Source organism: Pezoporus occidentalis, unplaced genomic scaffold (genome assembly GCF_034315485.1).
Source record: "Pezoporus occidentalis ecotype Australia unplaced genomic scaffold, CSIRO_AGI_Poc_V1 ctg8, whole genome shotgun sequence".
In the NCBI taxonomy this organism is placed as follows: Eukaryota; Metazoa; Chordata; class Aves; order Psittaciformes; family Psittacidae; genus Pezoporus; species Pezoporus occidentalis.
Genome location: NW_026916158.1, coordinates 9,360,916 through 9,381,618, shown reverse-complemented (window position 1 = coordinate 9,381,618; position 20,703 = coordinate 9,360,916). Strand labels below are relative to the sequence as shown.

The following is a 20,703-nucleotide window of genomic DNA, read 5'->3' as shown; positions in this document are numbered from 1 at the left end:
TGAGTCCTGGGGTCACTGGCACTGGGGAAAATTCTCTCTTGTAGCCTGAATCTACCTGTGCTTTTTCACTGCTCTGGGCAGTGGTTTCCTGTAGCTGCAGGGCAGGGTGTTTTGTATCTGGTGTGTTGGATGGGGATAATTGGGATGAATGAGGGTAAAGGCGCTGAAGGGAAGACAGGGCCATGCACTGCCAGGGTTTTCCCTCGGCTCTGCTGTGCTAAGGTGTTGGAGAGGGAGTGATGACAGGCCTGCCTCTTCCTTCTCCCCAGTGCCTCTTGGCTCCAGTGCATCAGTCCCTGAGATGTCACTGAGAGCTGAAAGCCATGCCACTACATCAACACTGAAGAAAGTTGCTGCAGACATGAGCAACATCATCGAAAGCCTGGACACCAGGGACCTCCACTTTGATGGGGAGGAGGTTGAATCGGAGGTGCTAAATGACCCAAAAGGCACCGGTGAGTTGATGCCTGTGTGTTTTCACCTCCCATCCTGCCTGGATATACCGTATCTGTCAATAGATAGCATACCTCAGTGGTTTTACCAACCATTGACCCTGCTCTAGGACCACGAGGCCTTTAGCACTTCAGCTCGTCAAGTCCCTTCTGTGAAAGCTTGTCTTTAAGCTGTTAAATAAAACCTGGTATATTTTAGTGGGATTTATGTTGCTGTGTAAATGTTCCCCTGTTAAAACATTGCAGCTATCTGCTGGCTTTCATGGCCTCCTTGATCATTACAAGGCTGTTGAACTAATGGGGTTTGTGTTCCTTCCAGTGTGTATTCCTTTCTCTGCCATCTATCACACCCATGGGTTCAAAGAGCCAGGCACGCAGGCGTACCTCACGGGATGTCCTGTTCGAGTGCGTGTGTCGGAAGTTGAACGCTTTACTTCCACAAAGAAGGTCAGAAATTCAATTTGATTTCTGCAGAACTGTATTAAAATGCTGTTTAGGGGTTAATTTTGCATGTGCTTGTTCATGGGCTGAAGAAGCAGGAATGCTTGTGTCTCAGAAAGCACTTAAGAGAGGTTACCTATCTGTTTATAAAACCTAATGAAACAGAACAAGAAATGGTGAGACAGTGATCCTTAAGTAGAAATGAATGAGGGCTCTTTAGATGAGCAGCTGCAGGAAAATGACTTATTTCAAAGCTGCATCTCCTGTGGTGGGATTCTCCTCGGCAGGTACCAAGCCCCAATGTTTACACCATCGAGCTGACCCATGGAGAGTTCACCTGGCAGGTGAAAAGGAAGTTCAAGCACTTCCAGGAGTTTCACAGGGAGCTGCTGAGGTACAAAGCCTTTGTGCACATCCCTATCCCGACCAGGAGGTGAGTGTGGAGCCCTTTGGCTGTGATCAGCTTTGGGGAGATGTGATCTTCTTTTCTCTTTTAATAGCTTATAGCTTTGGCTTCACTGATCCCATTTACTTTGCTATAAGGAGAACAGGGCAGGAGAATTCAGTCTCTACAAATACTTAGCAGCTATAATAAAGACATTTAATTTCTACCTATTTAGCAGCTATAATATAAGTGGTACAGGTATGTCTCTTCCTTCTGCAGAAAGCATGCTGGGTCCCAGACCATCAGCTTTAGAGCTGAATTTGCTTTGAAGCTGAAGAAGGGTTGTGCTAATGAAAATTGTTGGTGTACTGTGACTCTCTGCCAGCGTGGGGTGGATGTGGGATGTACAGGGGTCCTTGGTATGGATGGTCAGCCCTGCCAAGGCTGGTCTTGGTGCTCAAGGTAGCTGGAAGTGTTATGGGGAAGAGAAAGTGGTGTAGGTCAGCAAGAGCCTTCTGATGTGGTGAAGTGTGGGGAGATGATATTAAGACAGATGAAATTATGAGGGGTTAAAGGCTGGGGGAACATAGCACTCTAAAAGTAGGATTTAGGCTCTCTTTCCTTATAAGGGCTAAGGGGGACCCTCAAAAATCGAACTCTGCTACTTGCGTTGTATTTCTGTTTGTGAGCCAGTTGGAGCACCCTGGCTTCTCAAATGAATCCATTCTTGCTTTTTTTTTTTTCTGCTTTCCTGCCCTCCCATCTCAGTTTTTAAGAGCTTGGGTAGGAAAAATTAAAACGTTGCAGAAGAATGGTTACATATTGAGGTGCACACACGCTTGCAGCACTCAGACTTGTTGGGGCTTCTTTTCCTTCCAGTCACACAGTGAGAAGACAATCCATCAAAAGGGGAGAACCGAGGCAGATGCCAAGTCTGCCGCACACAGCGGAGAGCACGGTGCGGGAAGAGCACTTCTCCAGCAGGAGGGTAAGCAGCCGGCACCGTGTGCAGGGGCCAGAGCAATGCACTGGGAAAACTTGAGGCGCGGAGGTGCCAAGCAGGTTGCTTGTAAAGCTGCGTGCTGCCAAAGCCCTTGTTTTATTACCATTCAAGTCTTTTGCTTGACAAACGTAAGCTTTGCCAAGTCCAGAATGCCAAATCCTCCTCCATGCAGAGAGGAAGATGCTGTTCCCAGGGTTCATATGGACGAAGTTTTCCTCTGCAGTTGAGGAAAACCACGATGCTGAGAATGGCGGTTCCCCGCCTCCCACCTGTTCCGGTTTAAAGATAGAAAAGGCAGTTCAGAGTCAAGTTGCGTGATGGAAGCAGCCCCTCGGCCATCAAAATCTGGGAGATTTCAGTCCTATTCCCCTCTGAAAGAGGAGATGACAGTCAGGCTTTCAATGCTGAAGTGGGTAATTTTAGCTGAGGCACACGTGTTCTATGTAACTTCATCAGATGTTAACAGATGGGCCCTTCTATGAAGAGGGCGGATGTCTTCCTACCTCTTCATTGCAGCTTTGCTGTTTGGAGAGGAGAAAATTAAAAAATAGAAAAAAGGAAGAAAGAGCCTGTACAATAATCCCCTGTTTGTTCACCCTGTGCTTATCACTCTCTTTCTGCTCTTCACTTCCTCTCTGGGCTTTCTGTCACTGAAGCCTCAAGCCCCAAAAGGTTGTCTTGTGGGTGTGCAGTGCAGATAACCCTCCCTGCTGTGCATGGCTGTGCCACTGTGCGGGAAGCTTCAGGAGAGAGATGTTAGTTTAAAAGAGGAAAAAAAAAGTGTTTTAAAGATCCTAACCCCTCTGTTGGTTTCCTTGTGGGAATCCCACAACTTGTACCATGAGGGTGTTTGCAGTATTTATACCAGCTGGATATCTCAGTGTTGCAATGCTAGCACTGAAAAGGATAAAGATCTCAATGGCATTCATTTCTTTTTGGTTTGTTTTGTATCCTGTAGGACTCTGCTCAGTTTCCCATGGGTAAACAGCTTAATCTCTTCTTTGTCCAGTTACTATGAGAATGGGTGAAGGTTCTCTCTCCTGTAATGGTTTCTTCTTTTCTCTCCTCCTGGCTGGGGAGGACAGGCTCTCCAGTGAGCAGTGGCCGAGCCACTGCCCTCTCTGTGGCTTTGGGACAGGGCAGCATGGTCACCGTGCTCCTCGCCCCTGAACCTGGTGTTTTGGTTAACCAAAAATTTACTTAACCAAATAGGCACCTGAGGATGTGTTTACTCACAACGCTAATTCATGTGGGTGGAAACAGTGGGGTCTGATTTTTGCATTTAAGCTTGTTCTGAAGCTTGGGCTCAGTCAAGAAAGCTGACGGTGCCAAGGTGGAAGGTACATACATGGGTCTGTGAACAGTAAACAACCTGTTATCAAACTGTTTATGCTGCGCAGCTATAATCTTCCATGAGCACATAATGATGTATTTATCCGTTCAAGCTGAAAAGTGTCTGATTTCTTGATTGCTTCCTAATGATACAGTTGGATTGTGTGGGGTTTTTATTCTTGAAAATTCCTGTTCCTTTGTAAAGTTTCAATGTTTTAATTGTAGAAACAGCTGGAAGACTACTTGACAAAGATCCTAAAAATGCCAATGTACAGGAACTACCATGGAACGGTAAGTAGCGGTTAGTTTGCTTAAATGCCTAAAGAATATTTACTTTAGAGATTTCAGAAGAAAAAAAGTTTTCAAGTTCCTCCCTGCCCCCTCCCACCCCCCGATTTCCTTGTGGGAATCCTACAACTGGACCACAGCGATGCTGAGTGTGTATGAGTGATACCCATTCAGCTCTGCAGGTGGTTTGTCACTTCCAAAGGGAGAGATGGTATTTGGCTTATTTCCCTAAGTCAATAGTCTTTTTGAAACAGGGAGAGATGTCAAATCTAACTTCAGGCCTATTTTAAGCGAAAAAAATATTTCCTTTGAAAGCCATCCTAGAATATTTCTTCAGTATTCCTCACCTGTCAGCCGCAGCTGTAACATCTCCCTGAGATGGTAATTTATTTCCCCTTTTCTTGGCTGCATAATGACTGTGTTACTCTGTCTTTTGTATTATCAGCAAAACCTGATGCATGCATTGAGTAGCTACAGAGCTTAGTGACATTTCTGAGCAAGGAGTGATAACTGGGAACACTTGGTTTTCAAACAAGCCAGAAATGTAGACTGAATTTATGGTTTCTGTAGCAGCCAGTTCTTCTCTTTAACTGTTGTTGTTGTTTGGTAGGTTGTTCTGCTCTTTTGCAGATTTCACTTGTATAGAGATATTGGGCAGCTTGTCTCTAGAAAGCTGTGTGTTCTTACTGCAGTCTGTTGAGCACTGCCTGTTACATGGGGTGAAGAGTCCCTTCAGTGTTGGCTGGCACACTTTGGGCTGGCTGTTGTGCTTTGGGTTGCAAAAAATCTTCATACTCGGGGTGAGGTAACTGTGCCCTTTACAGAATGCTTCTCTGGGGACAGGCTGCGGAGCTTAAGTCCAGTGTGGAGCTTAAGCCCATGTAAACCAGCACGAGCTGTGTTAGTTTACACGTGGAAAACAGTAATCTTTTGTTCTGAGGACAGGATGGGGATAACTTGGCAATTTTGATCAGTAGCATATGCAAAGAGGGGGAGAGTTATTTTGTAGTGTGGATCCATCTTGTCACTCTCAGGCAGGTGTTGCTTGTTTCAGATATTTTGGAGAGTTTCTGCGGTGTAAGAGCCTGGGTGATCCTCTGACCAGGCTCTTGTTAAAGGCAGGATGCTTCGGCAGGGGCCAGGCAAGGAGATGGGCAGTCCTGCCTTGCCCAGCCAGCTGTGGGGTGCATCCCTCCTGTGCTGAATCGCCCTTCTGTTCCTGGTCCAGAGACAGATGTCATTTTGCACATACATTTTCAGTTTATTGTTGGCTTTCACTGGATTTGGCTGTGTTCAGTGAGGACTTTGCTGTTGCTGGTGGCAGCGTTACTAAGTGTGGCAGATCCTGCAGGCAATGCTGGAAGAAAGCACAGGGAGAAGAATGTTTTCTTTAAAAAAAAAAAAAAAACCACCGAAACAAGCCCCACCATTCTCAGACTAGGGACAAAAGTGAAGATTTCTGGCATTTCCTTTGGAGCTGTGTTTGTCCTCCTTAGAGCAAAGCCCTCATTTTGTTCTTCCTGTGGTTAAGAAGTCTTTTGCCTGGACACTGATGCATGCTGAGACTGTCCTAATATTGGAGCGCATTTTGATTGCCATATGTTCCTGTCATCAAATCCGTGCACCAAGGTGGTTGGTTTGTTGTTTTTTTTTTTTTAAATCCTAAATTCTCTGTAAAGTCAGATATGGAGTTTCAATGGCAAGCTGCGACCTGTCTGGTGTGTAACCCTTGGTCCTTATGAAAAGCCTGCTTGGTTCAGTCGCATCTCTTTGGAGCTGTTTTTACACCTGACCTGTACCATTTAATTAATTCACTTCTTAAATTCTTTTATTTTGCACTTGTGGTTAATGTATTATTTGTCAGTGGGAGGATCACCACTTTATTTATACACTGCCTCAAGGATGTGCCATGCACTGGGATAGTTGAGCCTCCAAGTTGAGCTTATAGCAGTTTTGCAGACCTGAAGTCCCTGGTGGATTCAGGATCAGGTCTATGGTGGCCACATGAAATCGTTGAGGCTGTACATCTTTAGCCTTTCTAGGTGACCCTCATGCAGGCTGTGGAAATAGAACCTAGCGAAGCAGCATCATTTAGACACGTACTAAGTGCCCCTTGCTTTGACTGGGTAACCCTGACAAAATTTACAGCCTTCTCATGTTTCCCTTTATTTCTCATAATTTGTTGTAACAGTATTTTGTGTGGAGTTCACGAATAAGTTAGGAGATGCATTATATTTTGTGATCAGACCCTTAGACTTCATAGCCTTTATAATGTAATTTTTATTTTTCCTTCTGGCTATGTTAAATCATACTAATGATTTAATCTCATGTCTTCTAGTGCTTTCCAAAACCTTTTTACAGTACTTCTGGGTTGAGGTGCTTCAAGCCAACTGCTGTTAAAATAGATGCGGGATTCTCAGTGTGCTTGTTGTCCCTGCTTTTTTTCTGAGAAATAGAAACTGAGTGAATATAGCCCAAAAACATTTGAAAAGGGGGCCTGTGAGCTTGATTGTATTCCATATAAAAATCTGTTTTGCAGCATTTTTTGGTATGAGCTGCAATAGTTGAAAGATGCCTAAGCAAAATAAAAAATGAGATTCAGTTGAACCAGAGTGCATGTCTGTAACATTTTGTGTGAGCTTTAGCGAGTGTAAAAACCTTATCTTAGGTGAAAGCAGTCACAGTGTAAGAGCAGTGTAGATATGTGAGAGTGGCTGCTGTTTTGCCTCTGATATGGCACTTGGATCTGCAGACATTGCAAAGGTCCCCACCCAACTCTTCAGTATTTTTAGTTATTGCACTTGAACTTTAGCATGTTTATTTTTCTTAATTTATATTTAGTGTAAGCCAGTTCTTTTGTGTACGGAATAGCTGGCATCTTCTGCTGAACAGCATTGTTCTGAAGAGCGGTGTAATTCCATTTTATTGCTAGCCACAGGTGCTAAGCAACTCTGTGGGGTTTTAAACCCACTAATTTAAAAACAAGAGTCAAAATGAAAACAAAATGTAGAGCTGCTGAATTCTTCCTGAAACACAGATACGCTGTGCAATTCTTGCTTACACAGATCATGCATGCTCAACATTGCTGGTGGAAAGGGATGGTTTAAAACCATGGCTTGTGCACCTTGCAGCTGGTTTGTCACCTTTCATAGCTTGTCTTTCTGCAGCTGATCACTCCTGCCTGCCTGTTTTAAAATTATTATCATCTTTACTGCTACGACAGTGTCATTGAAGCTGCATTCTCTGGGCCTTATCTCATACTTCAAATATTCTGCTGCCAATTGCTCTGAAACCAGAGTGGGATGCCAGCTCCCTAGGGAGGCAGCTGGGCAGCGCAGGAATTCAGATGTGAGGAAGATGAAAGTGCCTTGCTGCTCTGCATTCCCCTCTCAGTTGTTCTGTGAATGATGAGCACCTCAGATGAAAGGCACTGTGACAGTAAAAATAGCTAATGCGGCAATAATAATAATAATAATAAATCATTTGATCAGATATGTTCCACTGCACTGAGGACTCTTCCTTCTAACTGGTGGAATTTATTTATGAGTGTTTCTGTACTTTTACAAACCAGTGCTTCTAATTGGTGCTGCCTGATGAACATGTTGGATGGGCTGCTGTCATCATCCTTGCCATTTCAAAGGCTCCTTGGCTGGAGAGCAGGTTGCTGCGCTGCCAGACAGTCTTTTTCATTTTAATGTAGTAGTAGTTCTGTTTCTGTGAGTAATATTTTATCCTGTTTTTTCTCTTCACTTCTTTGAGAACAATTACTTCTCTGCATGCAGTGCTCCTCAAACGGCTGCCAGCTTTCTGGTTGCAGCCAACGTTTTCAAAGGGGTTTGGCAGTCATATGCGGGTGTTTTTTGTGTGCCCACTGTGAGAGAGATGTCTGGTTCCCTGATTTGTCTGGTTGGGAATGCCAGGCATTTTCTGAAGAAATGAAAATGGGATCCTAGGCAAAGAACTGGCCTGAGACTTCACTTGGGACCTCTGATAAGAGCTTGTAGGATACACTGGGTTTTCAGATGCTCCCCATCCCTAAGCATCACTGCAGAAACAGCTGAAATGTTTTTATGTCACACCAGGTGCTTTTCCAGAGAGTGTAATAGGTGAGGTGATAGCAAGATTGTTGGTAAAAGCATGGAATAACTTCTTGCTTTCAGAAAACAGCCTGAAGTCAACCAAAAATTAGGGCATTAAATTTGCCTCTTCTGAATAGAGGTTATTTTATGTCCTTGAGCTACTTGAAGGAGAAAAATAGGTCTTTTGTTCTTTTCCATAGCTTTATTGATGTGAGAAGTTTGGGAAGGTTCCAGAAGCAGCAGCGCATGAGGAGGAAGGATCTTCTGTCCTACTGCTGCTTCTGGGAGGCAAAAGTAATGGCGCTGGGAAGGGAGCCTGAGCCAGCCTCACCATAACTGCAAGACAGACTTGTGCCAAGTTTGCTGGTACTCTTTGTTAAACCTAGTGTTTGAAAATACCTGAGACTTACGGGTCCACCCATGTAATTCCTGTGCAAAGTCGTATTTTTCCAATGGGGTCCCTGAGGTGGGTTTGCCAAAGGGCAGGTGACAGTGGCCACGTTGGCCACCCCTTCCTTGGGCTCTGGCACTTGAGCTGTTGTGGGGCTGGCCCCAAGGCTGTCTCATGTCCCAGCTGTGGTTGGGAGTGTGGGTTGGATCCTGAAGTTTGGTCCCAGCAGGCTTCGTTGTCAAAACATGTTTTGAGGGTTCCCTCTGGCTTGCTGCCTGACCAAAGGGGAGAGCATCTCCTGCCCTCACCCTGCCCTGAGCACCTTTCTGCGCTTGGACAATTTTATGAGTAATAAATTACAAGTGCCTGGGTGCAGACAAGCCTCTGCCATGCGAGACAGCTCCTTCTCAAGACTGTTCCCACACAGTCCTGCACAGGATGCCTCGGGCAAGCATTTCTCCTTGCTAATGGGGGCTAGGGCTAGCAACCAGCAGACTGTCAGGAGCACCCTGCTGTGCCAAGAAAAGCCTCCTTGGTCAAAATCCCTTAGTGTCCTATTTTTAGAGGTGAATGTAATGGTGCTGTGTTTTCTCACAAGCTTTGCTTGTTGTTACATTCCTCTGCAATCTCTGCTGAAGCAGGAGGAGCCGCAAGGAGGCAGGTTGCTGGAATATGCTGGTAAAGCTGATAGTGTGGCACATAGGTTCCCCAGGCTGTGCCCACTTTGGAGTTCTGTGCAGACCAGTAGAAGTCATGGAGAGTGCACTTGAACATGTTCTCCTAACCCGCTGTGGCTTTCCTGTGGGTTTTTGGCTTTTGAGACAAGATGGGGCAGTGGCATGTGTACAGCACTGAGTGGGAGTGACCTGCTGCATCTTGGAGGATGTTCGTGGATTGAGGGGCTGAACCCCCATGTGGTGTGTGTCCATGGGGTAGGAGATTCGAAGGGAACAGGATGCTCCCAGCCCTGGGGACATGTGGTCATTCCTTTTCCAGCCTTCCTGTGACGGTTACTGAAGAGAGGAGAGGATTCAGGCAGCCAGCCAAGTTCACACAAGACCCCTAAACAGTGTCAAACTTGAGTCCTCGTTTCAGCCACTGATCCAGGATGGAGGATGCTTTTGGGTCCTTGTGATAAACTTGTCTTGATTGTCCTGGTTGCCTGAAACGTGTTCTCCAAACCATGTTTAAAATTAGCAAACAAACCAGCCCAGCCAAGCTACGTGGTCATCTAAAGATGCTTAAGTTACTTCTGCTCAGGATCTTCTGTAGGTTCTGTCTTTATGACAAGTCATTTTGATGAAACAAAGGTTTTTGTGGATTTCAGAGTATGAAAGATAGGGTAATCTCTTTCTCTTTCCCCAGATGGAGTTTGTTGGAGTAAGCCAGTTGTCGTTTATCCATGACCTGGGACCAAAGGGCATGTGAGTTGAGCTCTGTCTTTGGGTTACGATTCACCAAGGACATGGCTTTATAAGTAAATATTGTTCAAATTAATAGCTTTCCGAAAACTGACTGGGGAATGTTTTGCCATCTGGATAGAAAAAATTATTGATGTTCACACAGAAAATACTACAACTTTGAGAAAGGGCTTTGGGGGCGGGCTGCTCTGAGAGGTGTGGGCTGCAGCTTGTTTCTCCCCTTCCCTCTCTGTGACCTGTAAGCCTGCTTGTGCTTCTGCTTGTGCTATAAAACAGGCCCCTGCGTTTCTAAAATCCGTATTATTTACTTCTGGGGGTGGGGTGGGGTATTTTTGCCCTTCTACCGGCTTTCAGGGCATGGCACAGAGGCAGCAGAAGCCATCCCTACGCTTGGAGGCTGGGGGCTTCAGCAAGCATCTGAGAGACCCTTGCATTTCTAGGTGAGCTGTGCTACCCATCCTGACTGTGTTTCTGTCCTTGCAGAGAAGGCTTCATCATGAAGCGCTCTGGGGGCCATCGCATACCTGGCTTGAACTGCTGTGGCCAAGGGAGGATGTGCTACCGATGGTCCAAAAGGTACTGCTGGAATGGGCAAAGATGGCAATACTGTGTCATTCTCAGGCACATGAAAATGCTCATTTGCCTTTTTCAACCAGAAACTCTGTGAGGGAGGAGACCTTTGCTTTTTTACAAATGCCACGGATTTTTAGGTGAAAGGGTGCCCCCCTCATCCTCCTGTGTGGAGGTTAGTGAGGTTTTTTGTTCTGCTTTGGAGATGGTAGGAGGGACTGCCGTATAGAAAAATTGGAATTTCCTACAGCCCCGAGCTGGCAGAAATGGCAATAATCCCTCAGTCTGTGCCCAGCTTTCCCTGCTGTGGGAGCATCCAGGGGCTCTGCCTTCAGAAGGGGAAGTGGCTGGTGACGCCACCCTGGCCAGATTCCAGCATGGTTTTCTGAGCTTCCCTTCCTCAATTTACAGAAGGAAAATCAATTAATTGAAACACTGTTTGGACTGCTTTGTAGCTGGATTAAACCACGCGTGGCTTGTAGCAGCAAGGAGCTCGTCTGGTGAAATTAACCTTGGAATTAAGTATGTCACCTCTTCCTTATTACTGCAGGTGCTTAAATGCAGGTGTTTTCTTGCTATGTCCCTTCCTGCTGTGGACAGATAGGACTTACTGTCCCCATATGTTTACGTTTTGTGTTGGATCTCCATGTCCCCAGGGACTGCGGTACAGAGAGGTGTGTGCTATGGAGGAGTATGTGTGTTACCAGCTAGCATCCGAAAATCACAAGGGATCCTTCCTGAGCTTGCCCTTCCTGGGCAAATCTTTCCTTTTGAAAAAACAAACAGCACGTACCTGCCCTACAGCAACAATTTCTTGGTCTGTAAGAGCTTCCCTGAGCATTATCCACCTTTGGATTTTAGCATCAGCAATGGGCTCTCATTAATTTTATCTAAAAAAAATCCTGTTTTCCAACAAAATATTTTTGCATTCTTGTGAAGAAAGGTTCCTATTTCTTCACAGTCTTTCCAATATTTCTTAATGTCATTTTACAGAAGATCTCTCCAATGAGTGCACAAGGAGATGAAAAGGTGACCTTCTTTCAGGTCACATCACTAAATTGTCTAAAATTTTTTTTCTTTCTTTTATGGAAATAGCAGCCTATTCCTTGTGATACCCCTCAGTTAACTCTTCCCTATGTTACACAGAGCCCAAGCTTTAGTGGGGCACTAGCATATTCAGCTTGGATGGATCTTGATTTTCCTTTAGCGCCTAAAAGTTGGATGGGAGAAGCATTTGAGTGGAATTGTGTGCAGAGTAACACAAGAGGGGCAAAAAATGCCTGCCAGGCCTGACAGTGTATGCATCAATATGTAAGCAAATAAATAACCCTCTCTGGGAAATATTACTGTTAAGTGAAGGATTTTAGGGCACATCAAGCTGGAGTAGAGCTCCCCCCTCAGCATGAGGCAGACTGCAGCCAGCCTTTTCCCACAGCAGCTTTGCTGCAGGCGTTGGGTTTTATATACTCCAAATTCATTTCACTTATTATAGTAGGTTGGGTGGTTTATGACCACGGGGGCTGTGGAAAGAGATGTGAAGGAGGACAGTGGGGTGATGCTGTGAACAGGCATGGTACGGGCTTCTCTGCATGCAGAGCTGCCTGGGAGAAAAAGGGGAAATGTACCCCATGGTGAAATTATGGGCCAAATTAGGGAGAGGGGAGGTATTTTGGCACCAAATGAGAGGTGATGCTGGGATAATTCTTTCAGGGCCCTGAAAAAAAATAAAAACTATGGGATCTGGAGGCAGGTGAGGAACTGAGGCTGTTACTAAATGTACAAGAATGAACAGATTTTTGTGGTGGTTTCTGTTGCTTTGTGTGTTTCTGAGTGTGCAGAAGAATGAGGTGAAGGTCTGGTGATGGAAACCTGTGGGACAGAGGGGGCCAGTTATCCCAGTGATGCTGCAGGGGGATTAAAAATTAGAAATGCCATTCACAATAAAAAAATGTGGGGTTTTTTGCAGAGTTGCCTTCAGGCTAAAGTATTTACGTAAAACCTGCCGGTCATCTCTCATCATGTGTTTCTAACAGGATGCATGTTGCTTGGCAATAAAAGCTTTCCAAAATGACTTTTTCTGTATCTTTTGATAGCAGTGAAAGTGATCCTGCCATCATACTTAATGTTAGAAATGTCAGCTTCTGTATAGCATGCAAGCTGAATAAAGATCTGTGGTGGAAGATTCCTGTTGCACCTTGCTCTGTGCTGGGTACCTGACTGGGAGGTTTGTGGGCAGGCAGGTTCTCGCTGCTCTTGTTAGACAAGGAAATGTGTATTTTCAAAGACTTCTGTAAAAAAGGAATCGTGTAAATAACTCTAAAAGTCTTCTGTTGAATTCAAACTCATTACCCAAGTTCATAAAATAGGCACTTTTCTGCTCTAGAAAACTGAGGGAGCCCCTGGAAAAAAATTTTGCCATTTAGTTGAATGCTTTCCTTTCCCTGATAAATTATTTGCACTTGGCCTTTTTTTACGGCTCATGTTTTGAAGACTCGCACTGAATGCAAGTTACCTGGTTACTGTGCCCATACAGGTGGCTGGTGGTGAAGGACTCTTTCCTGCTGTACATGAAGCCAGACTCGGGGGCCATTTCATTTGTCCTGCTGGTGGATAAGGAATTCAACATTAAGATAGGCCAGAAAGAAACGGAAACAAAATACGGGTTGCAGATCGACAATCTCTCTAGGTAAGAAACACAGACTTTATTTAGGCCCTTTTCAGTTTGCTTTGGCTTTTGTTAAATAGGAATCGATGCTGCTCTCCAAGAGGGGTTAACAAGGTGTGCTGGGTTGACATGGTGCAGCTCAGCTTCCTGCAGGGCTCAGAGCCTAGGCCACTGCTGGTGTGTTTACACCTGCTGGGGCTTTAGCCTGTAATGCAGATCATTTCCGATGTCTTAATAAGTCATTTGGAGCCTCAGCTGCTGTTTGTCCATCCTTATGGTTATTTCTCAGGCCTGGGGGTGCGGTGCCTGTTGAGTTGCACAGTCTTGTTTTGCAGCAATTACGTACAATAATTTTCAAGGTGCTCTGTTCCCTTTATGCTTCAAGCAGGGATGTGTTCTACAACCCAGCTGGGGTATTACCGAAAAGACATGCTAGTTCGGATAAAGTGATATTTAATATTTTTATGGTAGTGTACAGTATAAATTCATCTTTTCAAAAATACAGCATTAGCTAGATCCAGCTGCCCTCTGAGCTAAGATGATGCTGTTAATTATATCTCATCTGGTTTTTATTTATTTTATGCTTGGCAGTGCAATCCTGTGGTAGTCACTCAGAGCAGCTCAGTGCTGATGTATTCTTCAACAAACAGAACAACAAATCAAAATCCTTTTTGCTTAAATAAAATATGACTGTTACATGTGTGTTTATCAATGTGTATAGGCAGTGAGGAGCAGCCCAATTAAATATTTATGGCTTCATCATCCTGCCCTATGCGTCATCTGTTTTACAGGTCATTGATTTTGAAGTGTAACAGCTACAGACATGCCCAGTGGTGGAGGCAAGGCATAGACGAGTTTATTCGGAAACACGGCAAGGACTTCCTCACAGAGCACCGCTTCGGGTCTTACGCAGCCGTGCGGGAGAACACACTGGCCAAGTGGTGAGGACTGTGGCGAGGCTGTGACCAGCTCAGTGCCTTGGGTGCTGTTACCTGCAGCAGGAACAGCACACACCTGCCTGTGGTACCATCTGCCCGATGGGTAGAGCTGTTAGTGCTCAGTAGCTGTAGAGACTGATAATTAGATAAGTGGCAAAAAAAATGAGGTTTCCTCCACCAGGAATGGAACAGCAGTACTGGTGACAGGAGTGCTTTGATCCTGTTACAGCTTTGCATTGCAGCTAAATGCGTTTTGTAACATCAGGTTGCATTTGAATATGAACATCTGGGCATTTGTTATTGTAAGGATAAAAGTGGTATCTTGATGCACATATAATTGGCAGAATGCTTATCAGAATTGATATTTCATCAGAAGATATTCCTGGCTTCAATTTTATCACAGTTTCTAATTCTAGAAATCCTACTTTCTAAGGGGTGAGTTTTTTGTTCTCTGGGTTATAAACTCAGAGTAACATAGGTGCTGTTGAAAACCTCTGCCTCTTTGGCCACTCCCTTCTCCATAGCTCCTTCCCAAAGCTGCTGTGCTGCAGCCTGTCTTGCCTGTGCTCCTCTGTAACCAATCATCGCTTCATGTCCTTCATGCTCTAAATTGCAAGATTTGTCCTTCTTGCTACATTGACAATGCTGATTCTCATTCTGTAGCACAGCATTGCCTTTCCAGGCACCACAAATGTTCTAGTGTGAACATCACTCATTGGGTAAAGAACATAATCAGAGTCTGGTCTTGCAGACTGGCTTTGCAACGAAAGAGAATCAGCGAAAGCAAATTTGGGTATAGTCTAAGGGTGACTGGGCTTCATGCCAAAACAATCACACAAGAAATCCATCCGTCCACAGTGTAACCTGCTTGCACTAAGCTATTCCCAGAATCACCTCAAAAACTGGATTCTAGCTATACGCAAATCCTTGCGGTGGTCTCATTGCAGCTTCTGCCTTGCAGCAGCTACTGCGCAAGTTGTTTCTGTAAATCTAAACACACACCACTCCACCGTCCTTTCCTGAGAGCCCTACCTAGCTCACACATCAAGCAAACCCCAAGAATATTGTCTGCGGTTCGCAGAAGTACCAACTGGCACTTAATAATCTCTTATTATGCTGTTTCATTAAGCTACTAAGGCAGCATGAAGCTCTCCCTGCATGCTGTCCTGATTTTTGAAATTAAATTTGTGTTTTCTTCTGAGAAGAGAATATAAATGGCATTACACAGAAGCCCATCAGTCTTCAGCTGTGGACTTTGTTTAACAGAGTGGGGGGAAACAAATCTATGTGCTGTTTGCTTTTACAGGTATGTAAATGCTAAGTGGTACTTTGAAGATGTCGCAAATGCCATGGAAGCTGCTAAGGAAGAAATTTTCATCACAGATTGGTGGTTTGTACTTACGTAATTTGGATGTTGACCGGCTGCCTCTCTTGGGATGTTCCCAACAATGCGGCACTGTTTGGAGGCCCTACAGTATGGCAACTAGCCGTGCGGCCAGATGGTTTGGCAGCACACCCAAACATCTCCTTGTGTTGTATTCAAAGGCCTTTTCAGGAAGGTTGGCAGCAAAAGTGCATGCTTGAAATCAACAGCTTGGTTGTCTCCTTCCAGGGAAAGGCCTGAAACTGCATGAAGGCACCACCTGAATTGCAAATGTTATGGCTTGAGGTGCTCATCAGGAGTGTAAATTGCTGCAAAGCCCAGGGGCACAGTTTTTTTTTTCAGTGTGTAAGGGAACAGAATGTAGACACTGGAACACCTCTGATAGTGCTCTTCCCATAGGATCCTGCGTGGGATCCTCCTTTCAGCACCTCCTTGCTGTCTTGGAAAGCCTTATACCAGCATCTTGGGAGGGGTGTGATTTTTGCTTTGCTCTTAAATGAGCCATGCAATGTAGGGGGAGTTTTGTCACCCCTTTGGAGCATGTGGCTGCTTAAGAACATGGCTCTGCCTGCTTCTTAACTAGCAATTCAGGATGTTTGTGCAGTGCTCTGGTTCCTGTCTGAGGCAGGAACTCATAGCCTTGGGGCAGAGTTTCTTGGCTGGATGATGGCTGTGCCTTGCCTTTGGGGAGGTTAATTTGGTTGAGCCAGGCTGGATCTTGTGGATGGGATAGTAGGGCAGGCTGCCAGAGTATGGCTCAGACCTCCTCTTTAACTTTGGGCACATTTCTGTGCTCATCTTTGTCCACGTGTAAAATGAACCTCTTGCTACTAAGCCACTGACCATTGGAACTGGGAGGATTAGTTCTTAGGTGCCAATTATTATGTGAAAATTAAACACAAGGTCAGCATTTACATGGGTAAACCTGTTTCCTAACATGACCACATATAAACCCAATGCTACTGCACCCCCATGTGCAGCGTCAGGTCACAATGCAAGAGCACAGTGTTTCAGACCCATCATCTTTTGCTTAATGTTTTGTTCAGACAATTGTTAATGTATCTTAGAATTCCAAAACTTATTTGAAACTTGGATTTTAAGATAAAAATCCTGGTGTCAGAGCATGTTTTTAGGGTGTAGCTACATGCTCTATCCAAGCACAAGTTCTCATGCTCACTACAAAAGTAAAGGAATGAAATTCTGTCACCTTGCTTTGCAGGAGTTAGAGGAGATTGCTCAATTATACCCTGTATTCCTTAAAGCTATGAATCACTAAATTGTCCTTTTGAGAGATCATATTGCTTTGTCTTTAGGCAGCCAGGAAAATCCAGCACAAAGCTATGCTACTCAGATAGCCTAAGTGCCAGGAGAGGTGAAATCCCACCTTATTTTTTATGCCTATTATTTCTTTCAAATCTATCTTGGGGTTTTCTTTCATTGTATCTTTCTTTTATAGAGTCCAAGTTTCCTGATTTATATATCAGTGTTAAGCCTGGTCTCAGGTGGTGTTGAATACTAAGGCGAATGTGCTGGACGCACCCCCTGCCCTCTATAATGCTCTGTTATTAAAATACAAAGAGCATGGTGTGGAGAATCTATCAGTCTGGGACATGAGCCTTTGCATCCATTCTATATCAACTTTGATTTCTTTGCTTCCCAAGATGATTATTTAGGCCAGTGCTTTGTTTGCAGACTGCACATGACGTGGTATTTTCCACCCCTTTTTTTTATTAGGCTCAGCCCAGAAATCTTCATGAAACGACCTGTTGTGGAAGGAAATCGCTGGCGGCTGGACTGTATCCTCAAGCGGAAAGCAGTAAGTGAGCTCCAGCTGCAACCTTTACCCTGCAGAAAACCCCATGTGTCCATGCAGTTACAGGATCATAGTGGACTGGAGTGTTTTCACCATTTATTTTGGTGGAGATGAGAGTTAAAGCTGGCCAAGCCTCATTTCAGATGGCCTGTTTTAATTTGCTCCCCCTATTTGGGTTTGGAAGAGCTTGGAGGCAATAGGGTAGATCTCTGATTGCTCCTTTGGGTCCTCAGGTTTGGGTCATTTCAGTATTGCATTATGACTGCCCCAGCTCCTGTTGCTATCCGGTGCTCTCCACATGGCATATGTAATTGAGAGGTACAGGAAAGACTAAACGCTTTGTGGTGGTTCTTGGTAGGTGTTTTGTACATTGCTGTGTTGTGCAGATCCTTTCTGTTGTTACCATGTGTTGTGTGTCTGTGCTGCAGCTGTCAGCCCGACAAGAAAATCAGGGTGTCATTAGCAAAAAGTCACTTGGCCTCATTCAGAGGTTCATGCTATCTCGTGATAGCTACCTCATTGGGTTTTCCATAGCTGACAGATTGCAAAGGTCCTTGCTAAAACTAAACACCAAAGAACTGATGTTCTGCCTGTTCACCCATTGTTCCTTGCTGTAGTAAAGAAGTGCCTGTTGACATTAAACATCATCCTGATGTTTTCCAGCCCCATTACCACTGGTGGAGCCCCTCTTGCTTTTGTTCAGCCAGGGCCATGCTGCCCAAAGCTCTTCATGCTATAGCTCTTTGCTACCATCAATAATAAATTTTAGTGCAGCGTATAAGGCCAAAGCCTGAAAGGTTTTTATGTTGTCTTATTTTTATTTAGAGGGATAACTTCTGGTTAGAAAATACTTTATTCTTTTGGTAGTTGTTCTTTACTATGTGTATGTCTACTGGTTTTCTTTGTTCCTACCCACCCCTTTCTGTATTCTCATGGCTCTTGTGGCCACTAAGATGAGGCAGATCAGCTGTGTCCTCCCTCCCTGTCCCTTCTCAGGTGGCAACTGGTTATGAGGGCCCTGGTGCATTACTATGGAGAAGAAAAGTGAGGAAAGGGCTTCAGCAAAGCAGGAGGAAAAGAAAATGTACAAATACAGGCATCATCATGTTCCCCAGAGCTGGACTGTGGTGGTCAGCTTATTAACAGGAATGTGATAAATATGGTTCGGAGACTAGGACTTCCACTTGCATTGCTGTGTATCTGAGTTAATACATGCTTGTGTTAAGTAAGCAAATGCTTACCGTATAAACTTGATAAGGCTTTTTTCTTCTGTTTTAATTTTTCCTCTGCTGTTCCTCCTCAAGAAAAAGCTCAGACCTGCTGTTGACCTGATGCCTTTCCTGCTTCTCTTGGTCAGTTCTATGCTGTTACATGCTTTTCTTTCTTGCGCAGCACTTTAAGGTATAAGCAAGGATCTGCTAGCTCTGTTTCTCTTTAAGCATTTTCATCTCAGTGAACAGTTCATTTTGTTGCTGGTTGTACTCTGCTTTCCAATAACGCATCTGGATCCAGACTGTAGAGAACATGTTTCATGGAGCCAAATGAGGCAGACAGAGAATCCAAGTGTGAAGTGTTTATGAATGTGAGCTGTACTTCAGTTGTTCACCCGACCTGTGATAACACCAGTGCTAGGAATGGTAGTTTGCTCCATGTAAGCAGTGAGTCAGAAAGCAAAGCACAGACAGGAAGACTCTTGAACTCTTGGTGTGGTAGAAGGGCAGGATTCCAGGTGAACAAGCTGAATTAGGCTTTGACACCCTGCCCTTCCAGACCAGCACAGTCCTCAACCCTCCACATGCCTATTAAAAAATACAATGTTTTTGTGCCTGTTGTTGATTTGGAAGTAGTCATTTTCTGGCAAATGAAACACGGCCACGGGGCATGCCCACTGGGTGGAAGAATTTATCTTTGTCATGTTGACATGATTTTCCTATAAATACCTTGTAAGAGTGAGGAGTGTTTTAAGGTTCATTTCTGGAAATACTTACCAGATCTTTCACTTGTGGCATTTCTTTGACTTGACAGGATGGTCAGCAAGTTAGTGTCTATGTATGTGGTAAGGCTGTCCTTTATGTATATATGGTGCTGCCTAGGAGTTCTCTGGGTGCAGCGGAGAGCAGAATAACATCCATAATTTGGAGACTGCCTAAGCTCTCAGAAGCAGCTTTATGGGAGTAGGAACTTAGAAGGTTGTGGGAAATTTCAGCTAGCAAACTCCACTGCAGGGTTTTAAATCATGCTGATTTATGGCTACTGAAAGTGTCCCAGTGTGTGACCAGCGCGTGCTGAGGTTTGGGAAGTACTTGGAAGTTTTAAAAGTGTCCTTAGAAATCCTACTGTGGATACCATTCTGGTCACTAAAAGACCATCCTTGTAGCACTGCTCATTGTACTCCAGCAGCTTGTTTAGCTCTACCAGCAGAAAGAACTTGTTTACTGGCATTGGGCCGGTTGCATCCCCTTCAGGAGAGAGATGTCCATATAACTGCACTGGTATGTCCTGCAGAGGTTTTCAACTGCAAGCAAACCCCAGGGCAACATGAAGCAGCAGAAAATTGAGCTTCAGTGGATGTGTGCCACATGATTAAATGCGGAGTGAATCATGTTTGCAAAATCTTACCTCAAAGGAAGTTTAAAAGGGGGTACTGTAAGAATGACCTCTTGTGGGTTTTGGCATAGCTCAGCTCTTGAATCCAGCTACTGAGCTGGAAGGCTTTCCTGAGAAGTATGGGTCCTTGCATGCTGTGGGGTCACCATGGTTTCTCCTCACTTTGGAATTGGACTGTATCCATTCATATACCTGCATAGCATGTTTTTCTCTTCTTTTCTGACAGCAACAAGGGGTGAGGATTTTTGTGATGCTGTACAAAGAGGTGGAGCTTGCCCTAGGTATCAACAGTGAATATAGCAAGCGGACGCTTATGCACCTCCATCCAAACATTAAGGTAATTCTGCATTGAGCAGCTGTATGAAAGACATTTGCATTTGTTTGTTCTTGATAGTGCTGACCTTCACACCGAAATGAGTGTGAACTGGTACAGTGGTAATAGTCTGAGAAGACATAGAGTGATTACCACATCTGGCGACTTCATTTCTTTTGTTTATAATTGAACATAAAATTGCTTAGTTTAGACTTGCCAAAGCGGTTATTCATCTAATTTACAAGAAACATATTTCATGTGAGAAGCTAATAGGGTTACATCAAATGGAAAGTTACAATTTGAGAATGCCTCATTTCAGCATTTCTGTTCAAATGTAGATGACAAGAGTCAACGCTGGATGTTTGAGTTCCCATCATAGAATCATAGAATAGTTAGGGTTGGAAAGGACCTTAAGATCATCTAGTTCCAACCCCCCTGCCATGGGCAGGGACATCCATAGGAAAATACCCAGTACCAGCAGATCTCTGGCAGTACCAGCAGGCTCCAGGTCCAGCTGGGCAGGGGCCAAGGGGGCTCAGCATTTTGCATGTGCTACTAACAGAAAGGCACTCCAAAGAACAGCAACACAGGTGATGGCTAAGGAGTCATGCCAACAGGCCA

The 20,703-nt window shown here is 44.6% G+C and overlaps 1 protein-coding gene across 3 annotated transcripts in view; it reads left to right on the top strand.

Annotated features, from left to right (window-relative positions):
- The window catches only part of PLD1 (phospholipase D1), a 76,423-nt gene that overhangs the window by 28,727 nt on the left and 26,993 nt on the right, over positions 1 to 20,703 (top strand). For all 3 annotated transcript variants that reach the window (XM_062603276.1, XM_062603278.1, XM_062603277.1), the window contains 12 exons: positions 270 to 455; positions 772 to 899; positions 1,181 to 1,326; positions 2,158 to 2,266; positions 3,839 to 3,904; positions 9,737 to 9,795; positions 10,276 to 10,368; positions 12,896 to 13,048; positions 13,819 to 13,968; positions 15,272 to 15,355; positions 17,084 to 17,165; positions 19,996 to 20,106. In XM_062603276.1, coding sequence (XP_062459260.1) covers positions 302 to 455; positions 772 to 899; positions 1,181 to 1,326; positions 2,158 to 2,266; positions 3,839 to 3,904; positions 9,737 to 9,795; positions 10,276 to 10,368; positions 12,896 to 13,048; positions 13,819 to 13,968; positions 15,272 to 15,355; positions 17,084 to 17,165; positions 19,996 to 20,106 — 1,335 coding nt within the window. In that variant the 5' untranslated portion in view covers positions 270 to 301. The remainder of the gene's footprint in view (positions 1 to 269; positions 456 to 771; positions 900 to 1,180; positions 1,327 to 2,157; positions 2,267 to 3,838; positions 3,905 to 9,736; positions 9,796 to 10,275; positions 10,369 to 12,895; positions 13,049 to 13,818; positions 13,969 to 15,271; positions 15,356 to 17,083; positions 17,166 to 19,995; positions 20,107 to 20,703) is intronic.